The sequence below is a fragment of the Mirounga angustirostris genome, unplaced genomic scaffold (genome assembly GCF_029215605.1).
Source record: "Mirounga angustirostris isolate CCGP_5_RB_7025 unplaced genomic scaffold, mMirAng1.0.hap1 SCAF_10, whole genome shotgun sequence".
NCBI lineage: Eukaryota > Metazoa > Chordata > Mammalia > Carnivora > Phocidae > Mirounga > Mirounga angustirostris.
The window spans coordinates 43,195,370-43,209,427 of NW_026991718.1; the positions used below are offsets into that span (position 1 = coordinate 43,195,370).

At 41.6% G+C, this 14,058-nt stretch overlaps 1 protein-coding gene across 6 annotated transcripts in view; it reads right to left on the reverse strand.

The window, feature by feature from the left end:
• The window catches only part of CTNNA2 (catenin alpha 2), a 969,847-nt gene that overhangs the window by 114,341 nt on the left and 841,448 nt on the right, over positions 1 to 14,058 (reverse strand). For 5 of the 6 annotated variants that reach the window (XM_064573572.1, XM_064573570.1, XM_064573569.1 and 2 more), the window contains 2 exons: positions 2,152 to 2,244; positions 1,413 to 1,569 (listed from right to left, as the gene is read on the reverse strand). In XM_064573572.1, coding sequence (XP_064429642.1) covers positions 1,413 to 1,569; positions 2,152 to 2,244 — 250 coding nt within the window. The remainder of the gene's footprint in view (positions 1 to 1,412; positions 1,570 to 2,151; positions 2,245 to 14,058) is intronic. The other variant, XM_064573571.1, reaches the window with a different exon arrangement.

A 14,058-nucleotide genomic window follows, 5' to 3' on the forward strand; every position in this document is an offset into this window, starting at 1 on the left:
GAGAAAGAGGATTACCTGGATTTTCATACCACCTCTGCCCAGTTACCTACCCCCTCAGTGACTTAGTCTACTCTAAGGAAGACATGGAATACTAATACCTATCTTACAGAATTTTGGTAAGAATTAAAGCAAACAGCAGAGAGTCAGGTAAATTAGAGACACTGAACTTGTGTTTGTTTACTCGTTCTTCCCATCTGCCTTCTCTTGCTTTCCATGGTTTCAAAGTTGGGTTTTCAGTTATCCATCAGACCTACAGATTTGACTCTGCTGCTCTCAGACAAGCTTCAAACAGAAGCCCCCAGTAGGAACCCATTGTCTGTTTCTTCCAGGAAAGCAAAGACTGCACCTAGACAAAATCTCTGAGCACCTCCCCAAGAAATTCCTTCTAAATTATTGCAGTCAGAAGCTCCTTCTGCCTGGATCCCACCAGCTGCCACCCCTTCCATCTCAGGCCTCAGGTGGCCAAGGACAGGCAGGCCCTGGTCAAGGCTAGGTCTACCTGTGGGAAGAGTCAACATCTAGTCAATCTGAATTTTCAAGGGTCACTTGATTATTTTAATGCCTCACAAAGGAGTCTGATGTTTCCAGCAACCTCCTCTCACATTCCTCCCACAGAGACTCTTCTAAGTGAAATGTGCCAAATGTGTTTGGACAAAGGTATTTGGAAAAAGGCCCATTTGCTGGCTGGTAGCCCAATTTTAAAACAGCATTGATGAGTACCATTAAGGTCAAATGGGACTACATGGTTATTCAAATATACTAACATCCTTCAGTCTGGCTTCCTCTACAAAGAAAAAAGTTACAATTTCAAGGGATGACTGGTTCTACTTGTTTTCTCTAACTTCCTTACACATCCTCATAGATAAGCATTCAAAACCTCCATGGCTCCCAACTATCTCTTAATGGGTACATTCGGTGACTAGTATTTCTACCTGCCTTAAGGCAAACCTGGGTAACTTCATTTATTGGGAAAAAATGACCCCCTTAAACATGGCCAAATTGGGCTAGCTGATTGCTTTTTTGATTTTTAAATATAAACCATGAGGATTAACCAATCTCACATACCATATCCTTTTTTAAGATGGGTAATTCAGAGGTATGCAAGGCCAACCTGCTTTAAAAACTCTAGGAACTAAAATAGAACCCATGTCTCCTTAAAGAATCTTTTCAGGTTGCTGATCTCTTTATCAGAAATGTTGTGTTTTCCTCTCAAGTGCTTTGGCTCAGTGTTTTGAAATAATGTGCACACAAAAGAATTTCCAAAAAGGGTGTTCCAATCACATTTGCTGAGATGAGTGAAAGCTCAAAGGGCCAAGAACAACACTTGAAACAGACACCCATGACCCTTGCAAGATGCTCCTAATCCTGTTCTTCTCCTCCAGCTACCTTGGAAGGGGCCTATTAGTGATTACCTGAGACAGAAAGGAAGTCATCCACTGAGGTGATGTCATCCACGGCTTCTGTCAGCACTCGGACCTGCTTCTCCCACTGGTCTTTGAAGACATCCATGTTGTCCTGGGCAACTTTGCTCTGTGGTCGGGCAGCCAGTGTGAGAGCAGCATTGATGACCTATTTGTTAGAAATATCCAGAAACATACTACACTATTCAAAAAAGAAACAAGAAGGTCAAAGGCCACATCAAAACCCTGGACCCTGTAGCTTCTACAGATAAGTGGGTTCTCAGTGTTCAAAAGACAATCAAAAACATGAAAGATGAAGTACATTATCAACTACCATTAGTTTTTGTTTGCCTTTTTTTTTTTTTTGTAAGATATAGTCATCAGCCTCAAGTTTCAAAAAGTGTTTCCTGGACAAGTTGTATTTACTCAGCACAGATGTAGTAGAAAGCTAACTGCTATCCTACATGTACAAGGTTAGAATTTAGTTGAGACAAGGTAAATAGATATGGAGCATTTAAATAACAGCCCCAAACAGACAGAACAAAGTCAATAGGAGTGGAAAACACAATAATTACCACAGTAATTGAAGACCGGGGCAGTTAGAATTCCTTTTTGAGAAAGATAGACCTCGAAACAGCCCCAGAATGATGGCATGGCAAGGCAAGTCAGGAAGAGACAGGAGGGCCTGACTGGCAAGGACCCTGAGTGTTGGGCCACCAATGGGCTTTTGAAACAAGTGAATGAGGCTTACCTGGGGACACAGGCTGTCAATCTGGGTGGCTGCCATCCGGACTAATTTTACCCCTTCCTCATTGTTGGAAATGGAACAGGCTAAGTTGGCAACCTGGATGGAAGAGGATTGGAATGAAAGGCATGTTGGGGCAAAGGGGAAGTACACTGTTGCATGACCTGGTACCTTCTCTGGAGTCCTGCATCCAGGGGAATCCTGCCACAAGTAAGGCCACCTTTTAATGATTTACCAAATATTACTAGTTCTTATGTTACCTTAGACATGTATGCCAGAAAAGCAGAGTGAAGAGCAAATCATTGCTTCGAGCACACACAATAATGCATTTTAACTGGGTTGCTTTGATCCATTTTCCCCTATGGACTGCTCTCATGACCTACACTCTCACTTGCGCCTCTGACCCTCCCCATGGAGTGTGGAACACTATGATTTTGGCCACACAAGCGCTAAACGCTGACCAATGAGGGAAACACTATAGTGCACTTTAGATTTAAAAGAGACTCACAGGAAGCTGAAAATGAGAGAGTTCTACCCAAAGGAACCCTCATCTGCCTGCTGGAGTCTGTCAGGAAAACGCTAGTCCACCAGTAGCCCACTCAAGGGCTTTCAGCGTCCAGGCAGTCCTGAGAAACCCATAGAAAAGGCCGACTTAATCCAGGAGGCAATGAGAGAGTGTACAACAAATTGGAATATGTGAGTCTAGTATAAAGGCATTCAATTTTGATATTTAAAAATAAAATGCCAACCAAAATAGCTTCACTGAATTCAAGCTCCCTGGTCGAGCATTTCAATTTGTGTCATTCCTCCTCTTCAAGGAGGGAGAGCTGGTCAGATTGATTGGCCAAGATCAACAGCACACAAAGCCACCATCAAAACACTGATCAGTCCCATCAGACTAGTGCCAAGAGGACAAGAGGATGGGGATTAGAAAGGGCACAAGAGCAGAGAAGGGACATCAGGGCCAGGAGCAGTAGGGCAAGTAGAAAAAGTGATTAGCAGAGCAAGAATCCCCTGAGCCTTGTGGCCATCTGCCCTTTTGTATCCTGCTACCACTGCTCTCCAAAACCAGGCTGCCTCCCTACCATGCCTTAATGCTCTGGGAGATTAAAATGCACAACACATGTGTGTAGTTCCAAATGCAAAAGAAAGCTTAGTCAGACAGTGCAGAGAGCAAGGAATTGGAGGTCAGGAGGGAGGCTTACCCACTAACTAGTTATATAGTCACTTCACATCTGGAGGACCGTTTTCTTATCAGCAAAAGGAGATGGGTAGATGGTGATACTAGGAATACTTTCAAAGATGACTTCAATAAGTCATTAGTATTAAGAATCCCGTTTTGAAGCTTTTAAGGAAGAACACCTGAAGTCTATTGCAGTGAGAATATGTACTAGGAGACACCACAGGTGGAATTCCAAACATTATCAGCTTCTTTTATAGTTTACCTCTGATTCTTCAGATATTTTAAAAACTCAGTAAAATGTTGAAAATTAAGTCTGTTTTTAAAGACAAATATGCCTTACTGTACCCATTATAGGATACTAAATGCCCAGAGGCATGAGGCTTCTTGGAGGCAGAGCAAGAATAATGCATGTTCTCGATTTTTTTGTTCTTTTGTCTCCACTCCACATTTTATTAGTCTTTGTTATATTTGTATTTGAGTGCATTTTATATTCCAAGAGCCACATTAAGTATGTGATATAGAATTGGTGCTCAATATGTGTGTATTGAATTAAAGAAGAGCTTTTAATAGCTTTTTTATTACATATATTATGTGGAATAGATCATAAAGATACTCTCAAAGATCTAGCTGAACTACCCCTTCAATCTGGCTAAACAAAGTTTGTATTAACTTCCAGCAGATATTTGCCAACACCATGGCACTCAACAATGATTCCTATATTTTGGTCCATTGTCTGAGTCCAGAATGCAGTGTCCCTGTTTACAGTGGCATGAACAAAAGTCAGGATGGAGTGAATTTTCCAGAAAGATATATGTATTTAATTTATAATTCTTTTAATCTTCAATTAAATTCTTCCTATTTCTGCTGTTGGACAGCCTTCCACTTTGTGAAATGAGGATTTCAGATGGTTTTGTTGCTCTCTATCATCCTTGCTTGGTGTGTGAGACTTGAGGTCACACTTTTGCACAGCCCTGGACTTAAGCTGAAGACTTTGGCATGTGGCTCTATATATGACAACAAGGGAGCCTGAGGGCTGAGAAAAAGGGGATCGGATCCTGAGTGAAGAAGATGCCAACCAGTAACTTCTGCATGGTGATAATGAACTTTTCTTTGCGTATCTTTTGAAATGTGTCTTCATTCTTTGTTTAAATAAACCCTATTATGGCTTAGATCTAATATGGGAACCTCATTGCCCAGTAGAATCTAATTAGGGGGAAAGAGTGCAAATAACACCTAGAAAAAATTAAGAGCTGGCAACCCCTGATAGTCCTTTAATTATTCTCTTTAATTTACTGATCCATAAATCCTCAAGTCTGGCAGCTTCCACTCTGCAATGTACTCCTGCTGTTTAAGTCCACTTAAAATCAGATTTTTATTTACCTTGTATTGTATTCTGAAACACTCTGAAAATATTTCCAACATGATGCTCAGGATTTCAATATCTCCAAAGGCAGTCAGGTTTACTTATCTTAAATTGGCCATGGACTCCATCCGAATTTCTATCTTCTTTAGGCTTGCCTTTCTGCTTCTCACTGGACCCTTTGCAGCATGGTGACTCTGAACATGGTTTTAATATACTGAGATTTCTACAACTCTGGCACCAAATGCTAAGTTTTGGTCTTTGAGGCAGTTCCCAATCATTACTGTAGCTTGAAATGCCAGCTAACATTCCAGCACCAGTCCAAGACTACTGCGCATAGTAAGTATTTGATGATCTATTTTACCTGTTCTTCAACTACAGTTCTGATAGTAGGATACTAGAAACTCAGATAAAATAAAATGTCCTATTTTTCAAGTCACAATATTCCCCCCATATACCTTGTTTTTTTTGTTTTTTGTTTTTTTCATATACCTTGTTTTTTAACCAATTTAGCACGATGATCTTCCTAAACTGGGAGGTGGGGGGCAGGTAGAAATCGGTGGACTAGAATCATGAGACATTTGAAAAAGATTCATGTGAGTAAAAAAAATGGACAATAGATCATTAATTGATTAGTGTTACTAGGCTGCAACCCAAAAGATGTTGACCAATATGATTAAATTTAATAAAACTTTGAAACCTGTTTGAATCAACCAAGCAAGTAACATTCATGGGCTGCCTGTGGCCTCTGCTTTCTTTGTTCTTGATTTGTTTACAGCTTAGCTGAGGCAACAAGAGTCATCTGCCATCCTGGAAACTTAGAAAACAATAAAGCATATCAGTAACGATTAGATGTTGGGCTATTTAGATTGATTGGGAATTTCTGAAAGAGACTCCGACACGAGTAGAAGTGGCATTGCTCCTTGGTTTAGCTAACCAAACTAAATTCCCAGCAATCACTTAGGAAAGGAATCCTCTATACCTTCTGAGAACAATGGATTTGGGGAAGCAAAAGCTGGGAAGACTGAGCCGAGTCTTCTATCTCTCACCCAGTGTCTCAAAAACCAGTTATCTTGAGGAAAAGGAGGAAGCTTAGCAGCCATCATTGAATTGTATGCTGTGGACTCCAAGAGCTTTAGGAGTCCAGAGAAAGGAACAATCAGTACTCCTGGGTGGGAATCAGCCAACTCATCAAGGAGAGGTAGGGTATCCATCTTACAATGCTTCTTTTCTGACTGTCTGAGTAGCACAATTGTCAGAATGCTCAAAGATGATAATGTTTGGCTGTTCTGGAGGCACACTTTGTAAAGAGGGGAAACAAAGGACAAGAGCACCAGCAAGATTCGAAAGACAACGAGCCAGCAAGGAGAACGGATACAGATGCCATTAAGAAAGTAACCGGCTCCTTGAACTGAATCTGTACAATTGGGATCCATTCCCTAACCCTTCAATAATCGCCACAGTTGACCAAAAGCAGATATTCCAGAGACAATGATGGCAGAGTTAAAATGGGCAAAATCACAAATGCCTGGAGCCCTCACAAAAATATACCACGATCATTTAAAATGCAGGATGCTGGGGCGCCTGGGTGGCTCAGATGGTTAAGCGTCTGCCTTTGGCTCAGGTCGTGATCCCAGGGTCCTTAGATTGAGCCCCACATTGGGCTCCATGCTCCGTGGGGAGCCTGCTTCTTCCTCTCCCACTCCCCGTGCTTGTGTTCCCTCTCTTGCTGTGTCTCTCTCTGTCAAGTAAATAAATAAAATCTTAAAAAAAAATATGCAAGATGTTTTTAACCACCAAACAACAGAACAAAACAAAACCCACACAGTTCAAAGCTCCAGATGAACAGCCTCACCTGGCTGTGAAATTTGGTTTTGTGTGGACATCACTACTGAAAGTAGCTCCGTCTCAAAAATGCCATAGACCTGTTTGAACACTCACAAGAAAAGCCAAAATGCCTGAAAGGCTGAGTTTTAATTAAACATTGAAAACCTCTGCTAATAAAGTATTTAGGCATTTAACTCCAAAGTGATACGAGGTGCATCAGAAAAACGAGAACATTTTCTTCTTTTCTGGTCCTGGAAATCAAATTAGATTTTTTAATATTTGCAATTCTGTTCAATTCCAAACACCAGCACATATTCAGTGCATTCAACCCCCAAAGCACTTTATCATTTCATTAATTTTTACAGCTTCAGGTATCATCGTGGTGTTTTAAGAAGAGCACATTATTGAAATAAAGCAGGATAACAATTCGGAGGTTAATAAAGCGCTTGCTTCTTGTGTTAATATTGCATCATCATCATAAATTTGAGAATAAAATGAACTTATTTACTATTAGAAGAGGATTTATGGAATGTCTAGTCACCACAGTCACCTAGCCGTATAAAACCACAAAGAGAAGAGATGATGACACAAATTCCACACCAACTGTTGTTCTCTATAACAATCAGGGCAATGAAGGATGCTACGGTCTCCGTCTGCAGATTTACTCAGTTGTCTGCACTGATAAGATCAGCACACAAATGGCATTAATATATACATGCCTCTCTTGGGTTGAATTTGTAGGCTTCTACAGAACATGCCTCCTATATTACAGATGGGATTTTTTAATTCAGTAAGAGACAAAATGATACACACCTCCCTGAAATCTCTGAGAGGCAAGACAGAAGGAGTTGACGTTAAGACAGAGGGATTCAACCTTAAGATGATGATGGACTTCCACGGAAATGGACGTCTGAGTGGACTTCATGGCCACCTTCACAACTTGATTTGAGAAGAGCCCGAAAGGTCTGGATGTCCCAGAACGTGTTTGTAGCCATGTCTCTCATGTGGAGATATTATAGAATCCTCTTAAAATGCAGCTGCGTCAGACTGAGAGGAGTTTATCAACCTGACTGCTAGTAACTGAGGTTCTGAAGGCTGTAAGACACAGCCAACAGGGATCGCTTGATCAGGGAAGGATGGTTCAGTAGAGGCTGGCAGCTGGGGGAAGTAAGAAGACGCTAGGTGGGGGGGGGGAGGGGGACAGGAGGAAGCGAGAAATACTTTTATGCTCTTGTTTTAAACGACTTCTCTAAAGCATCTGAAACTCTTCATTTATTCTATATATTTTAATTTTCAAAATCATAAAATGGTCAGGATCTTGGGCTATGGAGTTCAGTAGCCTGAGGTTTACATCGTGACTCTTATTCTCTCTAGCAGAGCAGGGTACTTTGCCTCCATAAAGCCTCAATTTCCTCAACTATAAAATAGAACTATAAAATAACAACAAAGTGGTGATAAGGTTGAAATGAAACATGACCAGAGTACTTAACCTAGCACCCAGTAAGGAGTTGTTAAATGTTATTCTCATATTGTGCATTTTATTGAAAGGGCACTATAAAAGAAATATTTTTAATAACAATATCTAATCACTGATGTATTCAGCCCTTCATATATTGAGTGCCCAATATGTACCATACATTGAAGATACAGAGGTGAACAAGTTAAATATGATTCATATTTCCTAGAGAAGCTTGTATTTCGGTAGAATTAAACATGCAAATGCATTTTTAAAGTTCACGTTGTGAATATTACTACAAAGGAAGTCAAATAGAAGCAGTGATAGAGAATAAAGGGAGGTCTACTATCTATATAATCATTCATATCATTTATCCTTCAATTATGTATAGTTTTTATAAAGTTGCAATCTCAGTTTGCATCTTTTTCACTGCTTATCTATTATATCACAGATATTTTCCAGATTCTGTATATACTTGTAATTATTTTTTTAATGATTGAATAAGACCCCTGAGTATTTGTGCTTCATTATTTGGTTAAGTCAATTCTCTGTTATCATACATTTGTGCTTCATTATTTGGTTAAGTCAATTCTCTGTTATCATACATTTAAAGGAGTTTCCAGTGTTTGCTATTATCAAGAACAAAGTAGCAGACATCTTTAGACATCCAGTTTTTGCCCCTGTCAGAAGTAGACTTTCTGGGTCAGGGAAACCGTTACAGCACGTCCTACGTATGGCCACAGTGCTTGCCGAAAGCCCCCCTACTAGCAACAAATGAATTGCTAATTCTCCAGTGTCACTAACATCAAGTCCCAGACTCTGAAACTGTTTTTCCTTGCCTTCTTGGCCATAACCACATCATCTGAACGCCTCTCCAACCTTCCTTCTCTAAACCAGTTACACAGTACAAACGTAAATCGGCACTGCTTAAAAAGTCACTCCACGTTTCCCCAGTAAGACCGTGAATTCTTGCAGGACAGAAGCCTTCACTACACCTAGCACATAGCTGGGACCACGGATACTTAATTCCAATTTTTAATTTACTAAATCCCACAGGTTCCCTCCACTCTGTATAAAGCAGAGCACCATTCAACTTGTCATAACCTAGTCGTACCTAGGAGGGCCCTGAGTTCTAGGATCTGAAATTGGGAGCAAGTGTACGTTCTCTGTGCCATCCTTTTGGCAGTTCATCATCCAGTCAGCATTGAGAAGTTAATACTTAATGAAATTTATACAAAATCCTGCCACCCGATACTGGGCAGCAATTTCTTCCTGATCCCACTACGCTTCATACCGTGGCCTATACTTACAACCTATAAGAACACAAATCTGCACTCCTAGGGCTCCTCAGGGATGCAGAACAGCTCTTTTGCTTGTGTTCTTAGGTAGATATACCACTAGCAAATGCTGTTTGCATGTCTCTACCCAAATTAAAGTGATCAGTCTGCCCTGTTGACTTTAATGGAGGTAATCACCAGTTCACATTCATGAACAAATTGATGTGCTTGCTTCATAGCTGAATCATCAGCATAAATCTATAGCCTTCATATATAAAAACCTCTGTGGCTTAAAATAATGCAATAAAATATCACCTAATGCTTTCTTGATGCCTGTTCATCAGTTCTGTGAAAAGGATAGGAGAGACTGAGAATATATTATCTAAAATCATACAGCGAATATAATGCCATTTTAATTACTGAAGGCCTCCTGGGATTCTGTTTTCACCAACCTTTCCTTGTGGAAAGGAGTTATTATGGTCCACTTGTATTTAGTTTCTCAGAGTCCCATGTAATAAATGTAATTTTCTCTGATTTCATGTGAACAGAACATGTTGACCTTAATCTATGTGAGATGAATGCCCCTCTGTGTACCAGAGGGCCCGGATCTGTCTCTGGCAGTGGAGAAGGCTGGAACCATCCAGCGCTTTGCTTTTAGCAGAAGTCAAAGAACTTGAACAAAAGATCCAGATGAATAAATGAGTGCATCTACTCTGTATAGCTTGGTCATCCATTTCAAGATGACAGGTGGACGTGTGGAATCAAGGCCATACCCAGAGTTCAGAGGGAATCTAACTATCCAAACCGATACTGACTCTGTGACTTCAGTCCCCTTTGTACAGAATTCCATCTTGATAAGAGAGAAGTCCCTATTTCCTCTACTTTATGCCTCTGGGTTTTTTTTGGGGGGGGGGTTGGTGAAGGTGCCTCCATCAGTTAAATTCTTAGTAACTGGCCAAGGTTTAATTCACAGTCCACATGTCCCTGAAGATCTCTCATTCACATTGGCCAATAGGAATAGATCTCTCTTCTAAAGCTCTTCAGGCTTACTGCCTATAGCACTAGTGACTATTTACCACATGCTATTGTTTTGTTTTGTTTTAATTCTATTTATTTGACAGAGGGAGACACAGCGAGAGAGGGAACACAAGCAGGGGGAGTGGGAGAGGGAGAAGCAGGCTTCCCGCGGAGCAGGGAGACCAATGCAGGGCTCGATCCCAGGACCCTGGGATCATGACCTGAGCCGAAGGCAGACGCTTAATGACTGAGCCACCCAGGCTCCCCTGCATGCTATTTGTTTTATTTATTATTTGTGATGTGTGCGGATCGATGGATAAATACATACCTGCGCAATTAGATATACAGGAATATAGATATCATGCATCTTTGGTTAAATTTCAACCTTCTTGAGAATGGTTGTGTTTTATTCATCCTTATGGCCCCTACAGCTCCCTATACAAGATCTTGTGGTTCCAAGGCAGGCTCCCTATCCTGGATGTTTTCCTACCTTCTGCCCCACCTGCACTTACCTCTAATGAATCCTACTCCCTCTTATCACAGTTTACCCAGAAAAAGGATGCTAATTGATTAATCAAAGTAACTATCCACAAAGGTAGTTATTTTCTTCTCCTAGAGAAGATGTAACATTCTCTAATACATTCCTCCCACTATAACACCTTAACCCAATTAAGATGTTCAAGTCCTTAAGAATTTTAAGGAAAAATGTACATTGCAGAAACTTCAGGCCCCCCATGCAAACTATTGGAGAAATATGTAAGGACAGGGAGCTTTCTTTAAGCTCTGTCATCTTTATCTAAAATTTCTTCTGTCTTTCCTTTCTCTGGCCACCTGTTTTGACAGATAAAGTAGTATTGGAGCACATTTTTGCCCATTCACTTGCATGTTGCCTGTGACTGCTTTTGCTCTATTAGGGAGGACTTGAGTAGCTACAACAGGGTTCACATACCCATAGGCTACGAATATTTCCTATCTAGCCCTTTATAGAAGAAGATCGCAAACTCCTGGCTTAGATGAAAAATTGGGTAGAATCAACCAGTCATTTTTGTCAGAACTGTCAAATATGCCAATGCATCTTCTGGGAAAGGTATTATATTTATGACACAAGTGCATTTAACAAAATCAAGTAGATTAGAGAGGGACTCACATTCTTAGCCTACAAAAATATGTGCCCCTCCCAGATCTACTAACAGTAAGTTCTAAAAGAAAAAAAAAAAAAGAAGATTGGGGCAAGGGGTGGGGGGACAGGAGGGCTGAGAGGGGGGCAGTGGTGGGACACCTGGAAGGACCTTAAGGATATTCTCCACTGCCCCAACCATTTACACAAGAGGTTTGCCGGTGAGCAGTCAAGAGAAGCAAAGAGGAGTCAATAATGCCCTGGGCTTATCTCACAGTATAGCCCCATCAACCACCCCTTCCTGAAATAGGAGGATCACTCTCTACCTTCTGGGCTTCTTTGGATAAGCCAACATGGTCAATTTTTGCAGCCTTCCATTTGTACTCACATCCTCCTTGGATATACACTTTATCTTTCACTACTCTCTACTCCACCTAACCCCCCTGAAACTCTGTCTCCCCCTGAACTTTAGCAGTCTGCACAGGGAGCTCAAGACAAAAACCTGGAGTATAGCTAACAGAAGATGCTGGTCCCCCAGTGGCTCTTTGGCAGAAGCATGTGCCTGTCACTGCAATGGGCATTGTTCTGAGGAAAAATCCTGGGACCCTGTCTTATTACAGTTTGGAGGGCTCTAAGTGGACCAGAGCAAGGGGGTACAGGAGGTAACTCGACTCTGATCCTAGGCCACACAAGGGAAGAAACTGAAATGACCTTCAAACAAGCTCCATCCCTTAACAGCCACCTTCCCAGCCCTCAGGCACCTATATATTCTTTTTTCTCTTTATTACCTCTCAGAATCTTTCCAGGCTTGGTCCCTCAGATCTCCTTGCTCCATCTCATCTGTACTTGATTGTCAGCTCTTTCTTTTTTCATTTCAGATCTCTCATTTCATTCTTCCCCCAGTTCTCTCATCAAATTTCAGTTCTCCCCTTAGTCTGAATCCAAGCTTGTGTGAATACAGAGCACAGCTCCCCTTCTCTAGGGCTTCCCCTAAGGGCAAGCCCACCCATTCGCACATCCAGAGGTGGTGGTAGTCCGGGTCCCTCAGTGACAAGGTGGAGAGGGAGCTGTCAGGGTCTGCTGCATCGCAGGCTCATGAAACATTGCCAATAAAACCATCCATGTGTAGCAACATTAATACTCTCCAATCCTCGGTCATGTGTGTCCATTCTCAGCACAGTTCTGCTCGCTTGACCTGCCTTCATATTCTCAATCCTGCTTCAAGTTCTCCTTTGCTTAATACATATGAGTGCTTTTGCCTGGCTATCTAGCATCATCATACCAGTGGGCACCCTCTCCCTCACTTCTATCATTACCTGTAGCTATTAGAGCTCTTTCCTGTAAGAACACAGCCAGCCAAAGCCTCCTGATTTCATTGATAACCAATGCTTTTACAAATCTCTCCCAAGCTAGAAACTCCCTTGTTGACTGCCCCACTTCCCCTACTGATGCCTGCAAATGTTCCAGAGCCTTGCTCAGCTCTGAAATCTGTCACATTTCCATGTGGCTCAAAGAGCAGGGCAGAGCTGTGCCCCAGAGTATGCAGCAGGGTTAGTCCATGTCACCTGGGAGCCATGTCCAAATGGGCTCTGCCTCATGGAACTCCTGTTCTTCTTAGGTGACCTTCAAGTAGCCACTTCCACCTTATTGGGCAACAGATGTTGCCCAACATCACAGTCCAGAGCCATGGCCAGGTTTGGACCCAGATGCATCCTGGTTTCATCAGCAGGCCCTCAGGAGACCATGGCCAGGTCTAGATGGAAGGAACAGCTGGGCCTGCAAAAGCTCAGGTCAACTCCCAGCCATGATTACGTTCATAACCAATGCTCACAGCAATAGGCCAAGCCCCACAATACCCTTCAAATGTGCCACAGCTTGGCAACTTTCTACAACAGAACCGTTTTTGCTGTCATTCTCAGTGGGTCATTTTTTTTTCCCTCCTAGCTGAATCAGTCATCTGAGTGAATGGCCAGTCAGCTTGACCTTTCAATCTGCTATGTGAAATAAAGCTAAAGATGGTGTTCTGACTAATAGTCCCAGAGAGAAGCACGTAATGAGGAAATTCTATACATCTTGCTTCTGTTTAGCTTTGCGCTCTCCAGCCTACCTGTTTAACTGTGGCCTTTTGCCTGGAATAAACTTTGCATTTTTTTCCTCCATGGGATCCAGGTGTAGCAAGTACACTTGTTGTGGGAACACCAATAATATTGTGTGTACACATAGAGGAGGGGAGCGAAAGAGGTCTATAAAGATATTCGAGGGTATCTGTCAATATAAATGTTCTTAGCTAAAAAAGATAGAATTATTTTAACATTCCCCTGAAGCCTGAGTAAACTTCTAACTCTCACGGGGCTTCATACCTATTATTTCACAACAGAATACTATGCAGACACAGAGGTCTATTTTTTAGTTGGCATTATTTGCTGATGAAATAGGAGTAACACACTATGTCCATGGGCCAAATATAACTAGTGGCTTGTTTCTGTATGATCTTCAAGCTAAGAATGGTTTTTACATTTATAAAAGAGCGTTAAAACATACACATACACCTCAACACCAGACAATCTGATTAAAAAATAGGCAGAGAACTTGGACATTTTTCCAAAGCAGACATACAGATGGCCAACAGACACATGAAAAGACAGTCAACATCACTCATCATCAAGCAAATGCGAT